General features: G+C 35.9%; 2 protein-coding genes across 4 annotated transcripts; one reads left to right on the forward strand and one right to left on the reverse strand.

Moving 5' to 3' along the window:
• Positions 1 to 1,076: 1,076 nt before the first annotated feature.
• LOC136217701 (COBRA-like protein 7) lies at positions 1,077 to 3,846 on the forward strand. Its single transcript, XM_066004339.1, has 2 exons — positions 1,077 to 1,608; positions 2,421 to 3,846. Exons 1-2 carry the CDS (start codon positions 1,077 to 1,079, stop codon positions 3,827 to 3,829), a joined length of 1,941 nt encoding a protein of 646 aa, XP_065860411.1. The 3' UTR covers positions 3,830 to 3,846.
• A 255-nt stretch (positions 3,847 to 4,101) lies between these two features.
• On the reverse strand, positions 4,102 to 6,859 carry LOC136217702 (syntaxin-42-like). 3 transcript variants are annotated; one of them, XM_066004341.1, is made up of 8 exons: positions 6,493 to 6,859; positions 5,727 to 6,000; positions 5,393 to 5,482; positions 5,112 to 5,189; positions 4,810 to 4,884; positions 4,672 to 4,737; positions 4,505 to 4,585; positions 4,102 to 4,285 (listed from the first exon to the last, which is right to left on the reverse strand). In XM_066004341.1, exons 1-8 carry the CDS (start codon positions 6,678 to 6,680, stop codon positions 4,175 to 4,177), a joined length of 963 nt encoding a protein of 320 aa, XP_065860413.1. In that variant the 5' UTR covers positions 6,681 to 6,859; the 3' UTR covers positions 4,102 to 4,174. The 3 variants fall into 3 exon arrangements, with proteins under 3 accessions (XP_065860413.1, XP_065860414.1, XP_065860412.1); XM_066004342.1 differs by having other exon boundaries at positions 4,102 to 4,350; positions 5,727 to 6,003; XM_066004340.1 differs by having other exon boundaries at positions 5,727 to 6,003; positions 6,493 to 6,858.
• Positions 6,860 to 19,246: the final 12,387 nt, after the last annotated feature.

The following is a 19,246-nucleotide window of genomic DNA, read 5'->3' on the forward strand; positions in this document are numbered from 1 at the left end:
TTGTCGCGTTATGTTATAACGCGATAATGCGACAACATGTTATATAGTAGAAGTTTGTCGCGTTATAACGCGACAATATGTTAAATAGTTACATTTGTTGCGCTATCATGTAACGCGACAGTGCTTTCTGCTCCTAACGTTTGTCGCGTTAACACATTATAACGCGACAAACACGATAGAATGAAAATAACTCTCTATTGTCGTGTTAGGTTGCAGCATTGCAAAGCTACAAGATCGGGAATTACAAAGATATACTGCATTACAACATTTTCAATGACAATGCAAGTTCTAATGGCTTCTGGGTTCGACAATAGTGGTAACTGATCTAATTTCATTTCTAATGGCTTTTCTGGATCGACATTATTGATATTTCTGGGTTCGACATTACTGATATTAGATTGAACTGAAATTGAAATGTAGATAAGGATAAAGCAAAGAATTGATTTTTTAATTTGAATGTTAGATGGACAAATCTGTAACTCTTGGATTGATTTATTCTCTTGATTGTTATCTAGATTGTTGTAGAAAATGAGAAGAAAGAAGAGAAGAGAAGGTAACACGATTTTGTTTAGTGGAAAGGGGAAATGAAAAAGATGAAAGTATGTTTGTTCAAATGCAGTCAAAGTGTCTAGATTGGTAAGAATAAAGTAAAGTAATTCTAATATGTAAACGGGCTTTAGCCCAATTTTATAATTTTCCCATTAATTTCCTTAGACTTCTTGAAATTCTTGAACCAAACATCCCCTAAAATTTAACTTAGTCTTGGCCGATTTTAAAATGGTAAGAAAGAAAAGGATTATGATGAGACTTGGTAAGCCAACAAACACAAAACGACGTAGCACCAGGGACTTGGTCAGAGATGGTCGTTATAATTTCTTGCCGAATTCAAACTCAAAAAACATAATAAAAGAGAAGAAGACCGTTTCTTCCATCTCTTCTCCCTTATTATACCTTTCGCCGGCACCTCCACGCCATTTTCATATTTCCTCCTCCTTAATTCGCCTAATGTCACGCCCCAATATTCATCTTCCTTCTCCTTAATCTTCTTAATCACTCACAAAATCCAACATCTAATCATGGCTAATATGAACATAATTGTAATTTTCACTTTACTCTCCTCCTTGCTCTACACTTCTTTCTCTCAGCCACAAACACCGCCTCCTCCACCGTTAAACGCCACCTGCAACGGCGTTTTCTTGTCCTACGAGTACACCGGTGGATACCGTATTCCGCCTACTGATAACCCGGAGGACCAACCGTTCCGTTTCGAATCTACTGTGACCGTGCTCAATAATGGACGTGATGAGCTCAAATCATGGAGGGTCTTTGTTGGGTTTCAATATAATGAACTCTTGGTCACTGTTACTAATGCTGTGTTGGCTGATGGGGCTTCTCTTCCCGCTTCTGTTGGTAACGGAACTGTCTTCGCCGGGTTTCCTCAGACTCACCTGAAGACGGCGATTGAAACCGCCGGCGATACGGCGCAAACTGAGGTTAAGATTCACTTAGTCGGTACCCGGTTTGGAAATGGGGATCCGGATGTTCCATTGCCTGCTAATTTCAGTCTTGCTAATGGTGGATACTCTTGTCCTGCTCCACAGACACTAGGTAATAAAATAAATAATAAATTCTTAGTTTTATCAAAATAATGCATTTTTTTTTCCTAATTTACCCTTCAACTATAAACAATCTATTTAATAATTTTTTGGTCTCTTTTTGAAAAATAAAAACTACAAATTACATTAATAGTGAATTCAATCTTGGCCTTATAAAGCTTTTCTAATGCTCTAATATTTACTTGTAAAAAAAAATTTGAAAGAAAAACTCCAATTTACTTGAGACTTTTGCTTTTGGAGATTGAAAATTTTAGATTGGAGCTTAATATTCTTTTAAACATTTTCAAAAGATTATGAGAAAGAATATTGAAGGAATTGTGAAATGAAAATATTTCAAATTATGGGTTTAAACAATTTAAATGGAGCCAAATAAGTTAATGGTATATGTTTTGGAATTATAAATTTGCTACTATCATAATAAACTTTTAATTAACTTAAATCATTATAATTTAAGGTATGTTAGTAAATTATAAAGTTAAACATAATTATATGCATATTTCATCAAAAATGCATTTTTTGCACATTCCTAGAAAGGATTGAGTATTTTTTCACTTTTGTATTCAATGTATTATAAAATTCTTTTATTGATTTCCTTGCAGTCTGACTTTTTCCCAATTTAGATTTTCAATTTTTGTGAATAAACAAAAATATGCTCGTTATATAAAAGCTCGTTGTATATAAAAAAATATGCTCGTTACATAAAAGCTCGTTGTATATAAAAACCGACTACATTTTGGATACAACTTTTATTTTATTAAAAATCAGGATATATATATATTTTTTTAGTAATGACGTGCGCTGCAGGGAACACGCTTCAACTATGTTGCGACAGAGATTTGAGGGCAAAACCAGAAATCAGTGAGGAAATCAAGTTAGAGCCGCGGAAAGAAGGTGATCTTGTAATAATGTATGATATAATCAACACATACGAATCCGATTACTGGGCACATGTTACAATCTCTAACAATAACCCTCTAGTTCGCCTTGAAAATTGGAAGTTAAGCTGGGAATGGATGAGGGATGAATTTATTTTCGCCATGAAAGGAGCTCATCCAGTTCTCAAAGACACAGGAGATTGCATTTTTGGGGACCAAGGTCAGCACTACAAGGATATGGATTTATCTCAAGCATTGAGTTGCGAAAGAACGCCTACTATTATTGACTTGCCTCCAACAAGAGCAAATGATACTGAAATTGGCAAGATTCCATTCTGCTGTAGAAATGGAACGATTCTGCCCCCTGTTATGGATCCAAGTAAATCTGTTTCCGCTTTTCAAATGCATGTGTTCAAAATGCCACCGGACTTGAACCGAACTACCCTTTTTCCACCTCAAAACTGGAAGATAAATGGCACACTTAGCTCAGATTTTCAATGTGGGACTCCTGTGGCTGTGAATCCAAGCCAGTTTCCTGATTCAACAGGGTTGCCTTCGACGACAGCAGCAGTTTTCAGTTGGCAGGTCGTTTGTAACGCTACGTTCAAGCAAGAAACACCAAAATGTTGTGCATCGTTTTCATCTTTTTATAATGATTCTGTTGTCCCTTGTACCACTTGTGCTTGTGGGTGCAGTAATACCCCGAGCAAAACCTGCAATGCTAACGAGCAAGCTCTTCTGCTTCCAGCAGATGCTCTTCTCATCCCGTTCGAGAACCGGACTAAAAAAGCCAAGACATGGGCTAACATAAATAAGAGGTATGTGCCAAATCCACTTCCTTGTGGAGACAACTGTGGGGTGAGCATTAATTGGCATGTACTCTCAGATTATGAAGATGGCTGGAGTGCAAGGATAACCCTCTTCAACTGGGGTGAAACTAGTTTTGGTGATTGGTCTGTGGCCGCTCAATTGGACAAAGCATTGCCAGGGTTTGAAAAAGTTTATTCCTTCAATGGAACCACCCTGTCCAATTTTAGCAATACAATATTTATGCATGGTTTGCAAGACTTCAATTTTCTTATAGCAGAAAGGGATGGGAAGAAGCCAAAAAAAGATTTTCGGGTTCCCGGTTCACTGCAATCAGTGATCTCATTCACTAAGAAAACAACACCAGGTATTTATGTAGCTGGTAGGGATGGATTTCCAACTAAAGTATATTTCAATGGTCAAGAATGTGCACTCCCTGATATACTTCCAAGCAAGGGTCACAGAACAAGTACAACTATGGCAGTTCTAATCTCTCTGGTAGCTTTGGCGCTACTGGTGATCCACCGATAGCTGTTATAAGGGCGCATTGCCACTCATTACTGAAATTTTTTCTCTTGTACCAATCTCTACTTCCTGAACATTCTATTATTAGTTGGTTTTGTTTGTTATTGCCAAATCACCTATTTGGTGATAAGTAAGTACTATGGTTGATTTAGATTGTACACCAAGATGCGAGTCTTCCTTTTTCTATTGAACACCTATACTAACAATGGTGGTAGTAAAATGACATACCTTTGCATTTACTTTTTGATGTAATACAATTAATGAATGAATTTTGAAGGTAGTTCCAGAAAGCTTCCTCACATTTTTCCATTTCCATGGCAGAATCTCTTTTACATCATTAATTTTCAATATTTACTGAAATATTAGCTCTTTCAGGATCAAGAGGACTAACATGACAAAACACATTATCACTAGCACTGTTGCACACTTTACCATTCCTCCTTTGTTCTGTGATCTTTCTGCCTGCAATTCCAGGAACACCCAACATAAAATAGGTTAGCCAACCCCCAATATGCTGGCACACATAGCTGAAGATGCAAAAATGACAATATAAGCTTCATTATCAATGGACAACTCAACCAATAGACAAATATATTTTAACATAACAGAAAATATAATCTAATGACTTGCCCATGTCCACTCTCAAGTATTAGTATATGTGAAAAAAGAGCAAGAAACAACCTTTTGCAGCTGTTTAAAGCCCTCCTCTACTGATGAAGCAACATTCTGAATGTTGTAGTCTATCCGATCAACAATCGTGCCCTGCTTGGTAATTTAGATATCATTAGTACCAGGTACGCTAGAACTAATGGAACCTGCATAACATTATATGAACTTGTGGCTCAAACCTGATCTATGACTAGGATGGATAGGTCCTTCATGATTTGAGCAAGCTCATTTACTGATGCCACAACCTACAAATAGGAATTATATAAGCAGAATGGAACTCAGAGATGACCTTCAATTAGCTAGGAGCACTCAAATACCTGTGTGATCTCTCTCTCCCTTTCCTCGCTGAATAGCTCATTTTTCTTTAGTTTCATCTGGTGCTCATCAAATCCCTGGATTTGTAAGAAATGGACGCTTAAGTAGAAAGTAGACAAATACACTTGTTTGACTAGTTATGACAGTTGAAGAAGGATTCTAACTCTTAGGCTAAATTTTCAGAACAATACATGGAAAGATTATTCCTGTAAGCCTATTGACTAATTCTAAATTCTTTAAGTAGAAAACTCCAGAAATCAAGTAAACCCTATAAAATCTAAGCTAAAAAGGGAAAACAGTATACCTTGCCACTAAATTCACCCTCTTCGTATCCATATTTGTTCTCATTTAGGCCCATCTCGAAGTCAATCCCATCATGTCCCTGAGCCACAAAAGTACTGACATATTAGTTTAAGCAGCCAAAGATACTACTGCAAGGAGCAATTCAAGATAATTTAGCATACTCTATCAAAAAAAAAAAAAAAGAAAAAAGATAATTGAACATACAAGTAAACAATTGCCAATATGTACAATGAAATTACATTTACTCCCCATTAATAAATAAGTTTTTTTTTTATTAAGGACCTCTTTTTGCTGCTGCAGGCGTTTAAGATATGTTGACTGTCTTCTCCGTAGATCCATTGAAAGGTTCTGAAGATCTGTTGCAAGAGAACACTGTCAAAAGAAGAGAAATTCAAGATGAAGTAAAATCCCTCAGAAGTTACAAGGGCCTATAGAGTAGTCAAACTTATTCGCAAGAAAACAGTTTGGAGAAGCAGTAGTTGTGACCATTAATACAGCAGATAAATCTGAGATGTAACAAGGCCCAAGAACTACCAGAATATGAATAATTAAATCCACAAAATCAAGCTCAATACTCCCACTAAAACAGATTAACAAATAGCGCCCAGAATCATACCTGTACATTTTTTCTGATATTTGAATCTTCAGGAGATTCACCTACGGATAGGTTTCGTAGTCTCCTCTCAGATTTCCTCAATAAGTCAGTAATCTCTAGACTAAGAGCCTCAATCGTTCTCTGATCTTCTTTGCCATCTCCAAACGAAGGCATCAAAGCTTTTGCATGAGCCTTGACTAACTCAGTCATTTTGATTCGAACATGTTGAATATTAGCAGCTATTTCCTCAGAATCATCCACCCAGGCTGGTGGCAACCCAATGGTAAAAGCATCACTACTGTACAAGGAAAATATTATCCCAAGATAAAGACGCGTTTACAGTTTCATACACACAATCAGGCTTATGCAAATTCGAAAGTATGTTGGGAAAGAAAAAAGTCGAAGCAAAATCCATGTTAATTACGAATTAGGCAGCTAGAAATTTTTGGCCCATGAAAAAAACAATCAAATTTCTCACATTGAAATCACTCGACTAGAACGAAGAACCAATCCCCCCCAAAAAATTCAGACTTAAACAGGATAAATACAGATGCATAGAGACACCATGAATGCAAATAATGATATTATTTCCGTCCTAATATTAGTTCAATTGCGAATATTAATGCGCATGAACCAATTAAATAGTAAAGAAAGAAACAAAGTATGCCTAGCTCAATTCCAGTTAATTTTGATCATAGAGTTTGGAGTAAGCCGCAAGAAAAAAGAACCCTAGAATAAGTCCATGATATGCTAGTGAACATAGCATTAGGGGGGAAATGAAATTTACCTGGAAGGACCGGGATCATCAGTGCTAAGAGGAGCATACGAGGCATGATTAGAACGAAGAAAAGAAGTGGTAACCATTTCAATAACCGGACCATTCAAACTGGAAGCCGAAGATGATAAAGGAGCACGCACGCTCTTCACTGCATCTCTGTGCTTTTTGTAGAGCAAAGTTCTGTTCCTCGTCGCCATTGATAAACCAAAGACAGAGAAGAAACAGATACAGGTTAAAAAAAGAATCGAATTTACGAGAATTTGTGGGTGGAAGGATTTGGAATGCAGGAAAATGAAAATCAAATGATGGAAGGAGGGGAGAGATTGAATTCAAAGAAAATCAGAATTTGGGGTTTTCCCGAATCAGACTTTGCTTTGAAATTTGAAGAAACGACGCTAATTTACGCGTTTTCGTACGCCAACACGGGCTGCTTTCGTCTCTGGGCTTTTAATCGGCCCAGTCTATTAATGCGATCTGTTTTCTTTTTTGTTTTTTTTGCTTTGTTTTCTTTGGCTTGAAGCAATATTGGGTTTGACTTATTCAAAAACTTTAGTTTTGACCCTTGATATCTATGACTATGATAATGCATAAAAAAAAATAAAATATGCGGAATAACTTAATTATTAAAACTAAAATAAAGCATTAACTGCCTTAACAAAACTTTGATCCATAAATTGTTAATGGAATTGTTAGAAGTTTAACAAAACTGTTAATTTACCAGTCATATTATTTGAAATTTTTATCAATTAATTGATTGAGCAAATACTATCAAATAAATAAAGATACAAAAAAAAAAAAAATCAAAAACTAATATTTTGAATAAATCATGTAGTTTTGTTATTCAGGAAGCCTTTTTCTTAAGGGCGATGAACGAGAGCAATTGAATCTTTTCTAAGACAAATATTAATAAAGAATACGAAATAAAAACCAACGTTTCGAAATGCATAGTTAGAGATTTTAGGGCTCGTTTGGTTCGCGGAATAGAGGGGAATAGAATAGCCTATTCCTAAAGAATAGCCATTCCCACATTTGGTTGATTTTTTTATGGAATAGATTTTTTTTATGGAATAGCTATTCCATGGAATCCCTATTCCTTGATTTCATGGAATAGCTATTCTTCAATTTAGGTTAGGAATAGCCAATTCCTAATATTATATTTTTGTAATTTACAAAATTATCCTCCATTAAATCCTCAATTTCTCTCTAATCACTTTCCCAAATCTTATAAATTTTGGTCAATCCATAATTTATATCATATAAAACGTGAAAAATGGAAAAATGACGAAAACGTTAAAAAATGTAAAAATACGAAAAATATGAAACACGAAAAATGTGAAAATGTTACAAACACGAGAATATGCAAAAAAAACGCGAAAAACATGAAAACGTGAACAAATGCGAAAAACACGAAAAACACAAAATAGGAATAGCGCGAAAAAGTGACAAAACACGAAATATTAAAAAACGTGAAAAATAAAAACACAAAAATGCGAAAAAATACGAAAAATGCTAAAACACAAAAACGTGACAATATGTGAAAAACATGAAAATGCGAAAAACGCAAACAAAACACGAAAACATTAAAAACACAAAAATATGAAAAACGTGAATAACACGAAAAAGTAACAAAATACGAAAAATACAAAAACGCGAAAAAAAGGGAAAAACCGAAAAACCGAAAAACTAAAACGTGAAAAATCGAAAAAATGCAAAATAAAACACAATAACATGACAAAACGTGAAAAATACGAAAACGTGAACAAACGGAAAAAACAAGAAAACTTGGGAAACACGAAAAAACATAAAAAAAACGTTATAAACGCATTTTTCGTGTTTTTAACACTTTTTCATGTTTTCGTGTTTTTCGATTTTTTCACGTTTTTCATTTTTTTTCACATTTTCGTGTTTTCCACTTTTTTCATGTTTTTGTGTTTTTTACGGTTTGCACATTTTTTGTGTTTTTTCATATTTTGCGTGTGTTTTTTTTTTGTGTTAACACGTTTATATGTTTTCGCGTTTTCACCCTTTTCACCCTTTTATCTCATTTTGTCTTTTGTTTTTGTGTTTTTAATGTTTTTTTTTGCGCTTTTACATTTTGTTTTTTTACCTCTCTTTTTTCGTGTTTTTACAATTTTTCCGTTTTCATGTTCTTATTGTTTTTTCGTTTTTAATGAATTTTTCGTGTTTTTTTCGTCTTTCGTCTTTCGTGTTTCCAATTTTTCTATTTTTTATATATTTTTTAAAATAATATATATTAAATATTTGAACAATTTATAGTAAAAAATTAAAATTTTAAAAGAAATAAGAAATTACATTTGAGGATAATATTGTCTTTTTAATAAAAAAATTATCTATTCCATTCTACTTTATTCCACCAACCAAACATAGGAATAGTAATTCCTAAGAATTTCTTCTATTACTTTGGAATAACCATTCTATTCCGCGAACCAAACGGCACCTAAGTGTTTTAAGTTTAAAAAACCCTCGTAGATGTCTCTCCCTTTAAAGTGTTTTTAGTATTCTCTTTTGAGATGTGACCTAACATTAGTTTGTGAATTTCATATGGTAATAATCAAGTATTGTGTAGCATGACTTCATCGATGGATAAATGTAAACGATCATTGGATGCGTACGCTCGTTTGGGATTTAATAACAAGGTTGAGAATGAAGTAGAGGTAGGAGACAATCTGCTCCAAACTGCAAAACAATATAGTTTACTTTTTCGTGATTGGGCATTTGCTTGTGGTGAAAGCAATCCATTTCAAATCCATTAACAGTAAGTTGGCATCCATCCATCTGGAGACCAGTTCACCGAAACAAATATGGAAAGATGTTATCTGTTTTAGTTTTATAAAAAATGGGACATACAAGAGTGCTAAATGATGACCCCCGGACCTTTAATCAAAATATGCTCATCCTTAAACAACTTGATGTCACTGAATAAGACCTATCAAACGTCATCCTACCGGGTTTCAGATAGAAGCTATTCGTAAGGTTATAAGAGATCAAATAAGCATCTATATTGGATGCCGTAATTATGTTTTTACTGTGGAATCATCAGGCACGTGGACAAATTCTACAACATTCTATTCGATTACCTTAACTATCCTACTAAATGGATTTATGGAAGTTACTTAAGGGCTACAATACGTAAAGTAGGAATTCATATAGGTAAAGAATGGTTAAACAGTCCTATGGATGAGGCCGATAATAGTCATTTCGTAAAAAAAATGGACATGAATAGACAAGCTACAAGGCTAAATCAGCTATTTGGAAAAATCAACAGGAATCTGCTAAAGGTGTATCATTGGATAATATTCAAAATGCAGAAGAAGGTATTATTTGTGATCCTAAAAGGCCACTTATGACCGAAAGATTCATGGAGGTAGACATCAACTATTCTAATCAGTTAAAAAACGGAGTTGGAGCAAGACCTAAGACTCAGGCCTTCAGGGATTATGAGATGTTTTAGTTGGAACTGTCATGGATTGAGAAATCCACGGACAGTTAATGTTCGTGGAGACAATAAACCATTGATAATTTTTCTTACGGAGATAATGGTTAAGCAAGAAAAAATTATTGCGGTCAGTAAGAAATTGGGCTTTAATAATTGGTTTGTTGTAGGCAGTAGAGGTCATGGAGGGGGTCTAGCCTTACTTTGAAAGTAAGTGTTTATTCAAATTGTGTCCCCGTCTTAAAATTTCATTACTGTTCTAGTTTTTCTACATCAACTTCCACCCTATAGGTTGACATGAATTTACGGTTATCCCGAGACGAGGCAAAGATGAGATTCGTGGGATTTATTATGTTCTTTATATGATGCTTCTAAATTGGCATGGTTCTATATCTCAGGGGTTTTAATGATCTTACATGTAATGTGAATAAAAAATGAGGCAATCTTCATCCCAATTGGATGTTTGAAGGCTTTCAAAAGACTATAAAGGATTGCGATTTAGGTAGTTTGACAATTTGAGGGTTTCCTTACATGTGGGAAGTAGAGAGAGGAACTAAGCTTTAGATCAAAATTAGATTAATTAAAAATAAATTAATTAAGAAAATTAGATCCCAAAATTATTCAAATCAAAGGAATTAAATTAAAATTGATTTAAGCTAACTATGTTTGTTAAATGTCTCGATACATAAGCTTTAGATCAATGTAAATGAAAAAGGCCTTATAAAACATAGAGACCTAAAGGCTAAACTTCTGGAACCAAGAGGAGAAGCCCAAAGAAACCAGAAGCCCAAAAGCAAAAGAGATGGATAGCTGGCGTTGACCATGTCACATCACACATATTCCCCAAATTGGCAACAAGGAAAAGCTACATAAGCCATATCCCATAAACGTCTCTCTACGCACGCCTAAGTTAGAAAGTTGACAGACTGCACGTCTACTGATTCAGAAGCGCAACTCAAGACAAAAGAGTCCATCCTTTTGCAATGGAAAACTTTTGGACAAAAGGACACAAAAGTCAGAAGCCGATGTTGACAGAAACTATTACCCTCCAAACGACTAGTTTGAATTTCAAACGGAACTTATGTCCAGCCTCTACTATAAATACCAAGACATATGCTCATTGAAAAGTTGACGAAATTATAAGCTGCAAAAAGAGATCAAAACTTTCAAAGTGCTCTTAGAGCAATATTTGTGATACACAATCATTGTAATATTTGTGTTTGTCCAAAAAGAGATTTAGATCTTCATTGTGTTCTTTATTAGAACCACTTTCTGTTCATAGTATTTCAGAAGCTCTATTGTTTGCTTCGGTTATAGGAAAATAGCTAAGAAATAGATAGCTGAGTGAAACTGGAAAGGATTGTACTTTACAGAGGCTTTGTCTATTGTATTAAGGTTTGTGCTTTAACTGTGAAGGAGTGCTTTAGTGGATTAAAGCTCAGAAAAAGGTATCTTGAGGACTAGACTAGGCTAGAGGCCGAACCAGTATAAATTTGTTGAGTAACTATTTTCTAACTCTGCCTTTACTGCTTCTGATTATTTTTGCTCTAACACTTATCTTCTATATATATATACTGCTTCTGATTGCTTATCATGAAAACACTAATTACTGTCTTATCAGAAGCTCTGTCCAATTAATAAACTATAGGAGCGTACTCTTCCAAATTATAACCAAACTCAGTAGACTATATTCGTCGCTGATATGAACTTGCTTCTGACTTTGAATTTTTCTTCCGTGCTTAGCAAACAGAAGCATGCCAAGTGAGTAAATTTGAAAAAGGTTAAAATTAAATAGTTCCATTCACTCCCCCTTTGGAACTAATCCTACTCACAAGGGACCAACACTTTCCTCTTAGGCCGACTAATTAGTGATAATATTATTGTTGCTTATAAGGTCATTCACAGATTAAAATGTATGCACCAAGGTAAAAAGGGGCTTGTTGCACTTAAACTTAATATTAGCAAAACGTATGACAGAGTTGAGTGGAAATTTTTACATAATATGTTTGATCGGTTAGGTTTTGATCCTAAGTGGAAAGTTTGGCTGATGATGTGTGTTTTGATGGTTAACTATACATTTCATAGAGCTTTAGAGAGATTGGACCAATTTACCATCTCGAGAGCTTCTCCAAGGCGACTCACTCTCACCTTTCTTATGTTTGGTCTGTGCTGAGGGTCTCGTCCCTTCTACAGACTTAAAAAAGGGATAGGTTTATCCATGGTTTTGAGGTTATGAGCTTTTCTCCCGCATATAACACTTCTTCTTCACCGATGATAGTTATTTGTTCTTCCAAGCAAATCGTGGCGAGGCTAGTATTATCTAGTTTTGTTTGTAAGAGTACAAGGGAGCTTCGGGGCAGAGCGTAAATTTTCAGAAATCATCATTGTTCTACAACAAAAACACAAGAGACTCAAAACTAGACATGGCAATTATCGTGTTTCGTGTCAAAATCGTGTTATCTCATATTTAATTTCCGTATGGTTTTATATGTTATAAATGCTAGAAAAATGATTTTCATATCAATCGTGTCATGTCAATCGGGTTGGCTCTGTAATCGTGTCTTCGTGTCAGAAATTGCCACCTCTACTCAAAGCGCCTAGAAGTGTGGTCAATTTTGGGTATGGGAGAGGTTTCAGATTTGGCTGCTATCAAAGGGCCCCGATTACGGTTGGTAAGAGTAAAATACAAACATTCGGTTTTCTCAAAGATCAAATTTGGGACAGTATTAATAACTGGAAGGAAATTTTTTTCCCAGAACGGGCAATAAGGTGTTGATAGTGTATATTCTTCACTCGATCCTGACTTATATCATGAGCGTGTTTCTCATGTATGAGCAATTTTACCATGATGTAAATAAAATGTTAAATAGGTTTGGTGGAAATCTTTTGGGGATTCATCTTCTGGCATTCTTTGGCATAGGCGGGAGAAGCTTTGCATTCCTAAGGCGCAAAAAATGATGTGTTTTTATCAAATTCGGAATTTTAATCTTGCACTGCTGACAAAGCAACGGTGGCGCATTCTGCAGGACCATAACTCACTAGTTTCCAAGGTTCTTCAAGCTCGGTATTTTCCATCCTCTAATTCTTCTTACGAAACTCGGTTATGATCTAAAGGAAAATAGGCAAACGTTTGGCAGCGGAAATATAAATTTTTTAACCTATTTCCTTTAACCAAGATCCGTTAATCGTTATTTCATATAAAGAGGGATAGAAGGAAATACCTTTCGAAGATCTATCTACTGTTGCAATCGAAGTGCCCTCAACTCTTACTCCGAGTTCACGAGCACAAAATAAAAACATAATTCAAACGAAGTTAGAACTCAACCGTAATATAGCAATCAAAGTAGATTGCCTCTAATTAATCAACACAAGATCAAAGAGCAAAAGAAAGAGATGAAAATCGATTGATCGGAAGCAAGCGGTGAAGAATTGATCCACTACAGTAGGGGTCGATTTTTCTCTCTCCCGGGTTGGTATGTGTGTGTCGAAATTCACACTAAAGGGGGGTTTATATAACCTCTTCCAACTAAACCCTAGTCAGATAGAATTAGGTTACTGAATAAGAATTTAATTCAGAATAAAACTCTTATTATTATTATTATCTATAATTATATCTGAATATAAAGATAATAATAACTTATTAATAGGATAATAATTAGAAGTAATTTAATCTCATTAAACTTCCTGACTTATTTATCCTATAATTAATTTAATTCAGAATCATAATCTAATTATAATTGTTAAAATTAAATTAATTTCTTATGTGTTTTGACACATAGAAATCGCCCCCCTTGTTTACTGGGCCTTAGTGGACTCAGTTGGGCTTCCGTCAATTAATTAACATCTGTTTCTCTTTTGGGCTCCAAGTCTTATGTTTGACCCATTAGGTTCTTATTACTTCTAGCCGTATACAATTATTAAATTAATTTCTTAGAATTATATTTAATCTTTGTATAACGGAATGAGTACGCGAACTGTGATTGGCAGATCCGAAACATTCCCCTAGAGCTATAAGAAGACAGGTTGATTCCGTCGTTGACCTTTCCGTATTAGTTACAGTATAATTCGATCCTTTATCAACTACATCCTTGAACAGAATCTTATGACTATGGATGATGTCAAGTCATATATAGCGAGACGTTCGTTTTACTTGTACAGGCCGAGTTAACTCAAATTAGATAGGTTAAGTGAAATCTGCATTTCAAGTCTTAAGCTATCACCTTCCAAGGATTTAGAGTTAAGTCTTCCACAAGCGATCCTTGGACGTATCTCCTATTTATCAGGAGTGAAAAATGCTCAATCCAATGTTAACTATCCTGCAATTACTTCATGTGATACCCAACGTCTGCCGTACACACCCCAGAGTCATCCCTGTTATGGATCGTGTTACAACAGGATCAAAGCATCACATTCCATAATCCAGAACCACTAATTAACATTCTTTTGAGTCTGAGGATTACTTATACCTATTAATACCAATAAGATGAACAGGTGACAAGGATGAATCTACCCATCCTGTTATCTCAAGTCGGGTCCCCAATCCTAATGAACTCCATTCATTAGATCCACGTAACTGTCCAGATATCTGCATATTTGAAGCTTGTGAGACCAGCTCTCTGTCTCGACAGAAAACATTGTTACATGCAAGTCTCAACAGTGTTATGTCAATCCCTATTCAAAACATATCACTTGACTTGGGGTGGCTTTAAGTTTATTAGTTTATTATAATGTTTCGTCTCACTTCATGCTTGTATGAACACTTTATGATCACTTTAAATAAACTTAGGGATTTCCTTTTGTTAGACTTATTTAGTTCTTTAAAAGAGGTTGCCTTTATACAGTTATGAAACCATATCTTATTAAAATAAATGATATAAAGAACAATTCATTTACATTAGGTTTATATCCTGGAACAATTGTCTATAGGACACTAAACCCCAACATACTCCCACTTGGACTAAAGCCAATTGTTTCTACAACTTATCCCAGTAGAACTTAGATGACGATCATGTACTTTCTGGGTTAAGGGCTTTGTCAACGGATCTGCAACGTTGTCCTCTGTAGGTACTCTTTCTATTCTCACATCTCCTCTTGCAACAATCTCTCTTACAAGGTGGTATCACTTAAGGTAATGCTTAGATGCATTATGAGACCGTGGTTCCTTTGCTTGCGCAATGGCTCCATTGTTATCACAGTACAAAGTAATGGGATTCACAATGTCAGGCACCACACCAAGTTCTATAATGAACTTCTTAATCCAAACTGCTTCCTTTGCCGCTTCCGCGGCAGCGATGTACTCTGACTCGGTCGTAGAGAAAGATACGCTTCCCTGCTTGGAACTCTTCCAACTGACCGTGCCCCCATTCAAGATAAACAGGTATCCTGATTGGGATCTAAAATCATTCTCATCCGTGAGATGACTGACATATGAAAATCCTTCTATTTTTAGATCCCCTTCTCTGTACACTAGGAACATATCTTTAGTCCTTCTCAAGTACTTAAGAATGTTCTTGATGGCATTCCAATGCTCGTCACCCGGATTACCTTGATAACGACTCGTTATGTTTAACGCGAATGCTACGCCAGGTCTAGTGCAAAGCATAGCATATATAATCGAACCGATTGCGCTGGCGTACGGAATTACAGCCATGCGTTTCTTATCATCTTCGGTTTTAGGACATTGATGATTGCTTAACTTTACCCCATGTACCATGGGTAAGTTACCTCATTTTGATTCAAGCATGCTAAACCGCTTTAGCACCTTTTCAATGTATGTAGCCTGTGAAAGACCAAACAGTCTTCTTGATCTATCTCTATAGATCTTTATACCTAGTATATAAGCTGCTTCACCAAGGTCTTTCATGGAGAAGTTACCTGATAACCATACTTTCACCGACTATAGCAGAGCTATGTCATTTCCCATCAGTAATATATCGTCCACATATAATATGAGAAATGCTACTGAGCTCCTACTAACTTTCTTGTAAATACAAGCTTCTTCGCAGTTTTGTTCGAAACCAAACTGTTTTATGGTTTCGTCAAAACGCTTGTTCCAGCTTCTTAATGCTTGCTTGAGTCCATAAATGGATCTCTGAAGTTTGCAAACCTTGGTTGCATCCTTCGGTATGAAACCTTCAGGTTGCATCATATATACATCCTCAAGCAGGTTTCCATTTAGGAAAGCTGTTTTCACATCCATTTGCCAAATCTCGTAATCGTAGTGAGAGGCAATAGCGAGCATGATTATGATTGATTTGGACATGGCTACTGGAGAAAAGGTTTCGTCATAATCAACTCCTTGCTTTTGACGATATCCTTTCGCTACTAACCTAGCTTTGTAGGTGCTAACCTTTCCATCCATGCCAGTCTTCTTCTTGAAGATCCACCTGCACCCAATGGGTTTTATCCCTTCGGGTGGATCAACCAAAGTCCACACTTGGTTGGTATACATGGAATCCATTTCAGAATCCATGGCCTGAAGCCATGCTTTAGAATCTGGACTGGTGAGAGCCTCTTCGCAGTTTTCAGGTTCGTCGTCTAACACGGGAACCTCTTCATCATCTACCACTAGAAAACCATATTTAACTGGGAGTTCATAAACTCTTTGTGATCTACGAGTAGGTTTTGGCACTTGAGTCTCATCTAATGTGACTGTATTGGGTTCCTCTATCGCCTCTGTTGTTTCAGTTGGTGTTTCTTCTTCTTGAACTTCATCAAATTCAATCATGCTTCCCGTTTGTGTCTCTTCAAGAAACTCTTTCTCTAAGGACACTGCATGCTTGGATACTATTACTTTCTGATCATCTGGATGATAGAAGTAATACCCCAAAGTTTCCTTAGGGTATCCTATGAAGAAACATTTATCAGATTTAGCATCCAATTTATCTGATGCTATACGTTTGACAAATGCTGAACAACCCCATATTCTCATGAATGAAAATATAGGTTTCCTACCAATGAAAAATTCATATGGTGTGGAACTGGCAGACTTAGTTGGTACTCGATTTAGGGTAAAGAGGGCAGTTTCTAAGGCATAGCCCAAGAATGTCTTTGGAAGTAACGTTGTGCTCATCATGGATCGTACCATATCTAATAAGGTACGGTTTCTCCTTTCGGATACACCATTGTGTTGTGGTGTATAAGGAGGCATCCATTATGAGCATATCCCACATTCAGTTAGATAACTCAGAAAATCATCTGAAAGATATTCACCACCTCGATCAGATCGAAGTATCTTAATTTTCTTTCCTGTTTGATTTTCTATTTCATTCTTGAAGCATTTGAATTTCTCAAGAGCTTCTGACTTGTGCTTCATCAAATAAACATAACCATATCTAGAATGGTCATCTATGAAGCTAATGAAGTATCTGAATCCTCCTCTTGCTTGGACTGACATAGGACCATATACATCCGAATGTATTAATCCTAGAGTGTCTGATACACGCTCACCTTTATTGCTAAAGGGTGTCTTTGTCATTTTTCCTTTTAAACACGTTTCGCATGTTTCCAATGATTCACAATCAATTGAATATATAAGCCCATCTTGATGTAGCTTAAGCATGCGTCTTTTGTTTATATGGCCTAAACGACAATGCCACAAGTAAGTTGAATTATCTAGCTTATGTCTTTTGGTATCAATTGCGAATACAGAAATTTTATCATTTAACACATAAATCCCATTTAATGATATTCCTGAAAAATAGAAAATCCCATTTCTATAAAACTCACAATCTTTGTTCTTTATTGAAATATGAAAGCCGTCGTCAACAAGACAGCTAATAGAAATAATGTTTATGGACATCTCTGGAACATACAAACAGTTCCTTAATTCTATTACAAGCCTAGAGGGCAAACTTAAAACATAATCTCCAATTGCGAGCGCGACAACTCTTGCTCCATTTCCTACTCGCAAGTTTATGCTTCCTTTCTTCAATTCCTTAGTCCGTTTTAGTCCCTGCATATTCATACAAATATGAGATCCACATCTGGTATCTAATACCCAAGATTCAGACTGTGAAATTGTATTTATTTCAATATAGAACATACCAGATGTTGAAGCACCATCTTTTCCCTTCTTGAGGGATGCTAGGTACTCCTTGCAGTTCCTTCTCCAATGCCCGTCTTTACCACAAAAGTGGCACTCTCCTTTGGGCTTCTTCACTTGCTTCCCCTTAGTGGGCATGGCCCTCTTGCTTTTCTTGGGATGTTTAGGATTGGGAGGGTTCCCTTTCCTCTTCTTTGAAGCCTCTATGACAAGAACCGGTATTGCCTTGTCTTTCTTCATATTGGGCTCAACTGTCTTGAGCATATTTGTAAGCTCTTCAAGAGAGGTATGCAAGTTATTCATCCGGTAGTTCATGATGAACTGTGAATAACTCTCTGGGAGGGATTGAAGAAGTAAGTCCACACTTAGTTCATGATCCATCGCGAATCCAATACTAGAAAGCTTGGTAATAAAGCCAATCATCTTGACACAATGTGTCATCACAGATGTGCCCTCTTGCATCCTGCAACGATATAATAATTTTGATATCTCGTAGCGTTCGCACTGAGTTTGTTTCCCAAACAACTCCTTCAGGTGCATGATGATGGAATAGGCATCCATTTCCTCATGTTGCCTCAGCAATTCCGGTGTCATCGATGCAAGTATGATGCATCCCGCATGATCGTCATCAGCCTTATGCTTCTGGTAAGCATCGATCTCTTCGATGGGAGCATCATCAGTCGGGGTAGGGGGTATCGATGTATCAAGTACATACCCTATTTTATCGAACTTCAAAACAATTTTGAGGTTGCGATACCAGTCGGTGAAGTTTGAACCGTTCAATTTGTTATCGGTAAGTATATTTTGCAGATTGGTTTTAGTCATGATTTTACGAGTGTTTTAATTTAAACCTGAGAGTGAGAAAGAGTAAACGTATGTTATTCATTTGCTTTAAAGTATATCAATCTAAAATTATAGGTCTTTTGATTTCATTTTAAATTGCTCCCACTATTTTGCCAAATTAATAGCCCTCCATATTAATTCGAAGAATTTCACAAATCCTTTAGTGAGCTAGGATCCTAACTCCTGAAATTTCACCTTGAGTTTGCTCAACAAGCTAGTCTCATTTGTTAGGTAGATTCATGTAATCAATCACATCAACAATGTGATTCCTAGGTTATTGGGTTACTAACCACATTAGTAACTAATATGCATTCATATTAATCCCAACCATATTGCCCATTAGTTTATAACAACATGAGTTTGCTCATCCAATTATCATAATCTAATTTAAGTATTACCCCATATTTGTGAAAACGATTTTC

Source organism: Euphorbia lathyris, chromosome 2 (genome assembly GCF_963576675.1).
Source record: "Euphorbia lathyris chromosome 2, ddEupLath1.1, whole genome shotgun sequence".
Lineage (NCBI taxonomy): Eukaryota > Viridiplantae > Streptophyta > Magnoliopsida > Malpighiales > Euphorbiaceae > Euphorbia > Euphorbia lathyris.

What these genes read in the sequence shown, in the direction of transcription:
- LOC136217701 (XM_066004339.1), top strand. Translation starts at nt 1,077, where the DNA reads ATGGCTAATATGAACATAATTGTAATTTTCACTTTACTCTCCTCCTTG. An exon ending in TCCTGCTCCACAGACACTAG is followed by an intron (nt 1,609 to 2,420) that starts GTAATAAAATAA and finishes CGTGCGCTGCAG; the next exon opens with GGAACACGCTTCAACTATGT.
- LOC136217702 (XM_066004340.1), bottom strand. Translation starts at nt 6,680, where the DNA reads ATGGCGACGAGGAACAGAACTTTGCTCTACAAAAAGCACAGAGATGCA. An exon ending in GATGATCCCGGTCCTTCCAG is followed by an intron (nt 6,004 to 6,492) that starts GTAAATTTCATT and finishes TTCCTTGTACAG; the next exon opens with TAGTGATGCTTTTACCATTG. An exon ending in GCTTTAAACAGCTGCAAAAG is followed by an intron (nt 4,286 to 4,504) that starts GTTGTTTCTTGC and finishes CTGGAATTGCAG; the next exon opens with GCAGAAAGATCACAGAACAA.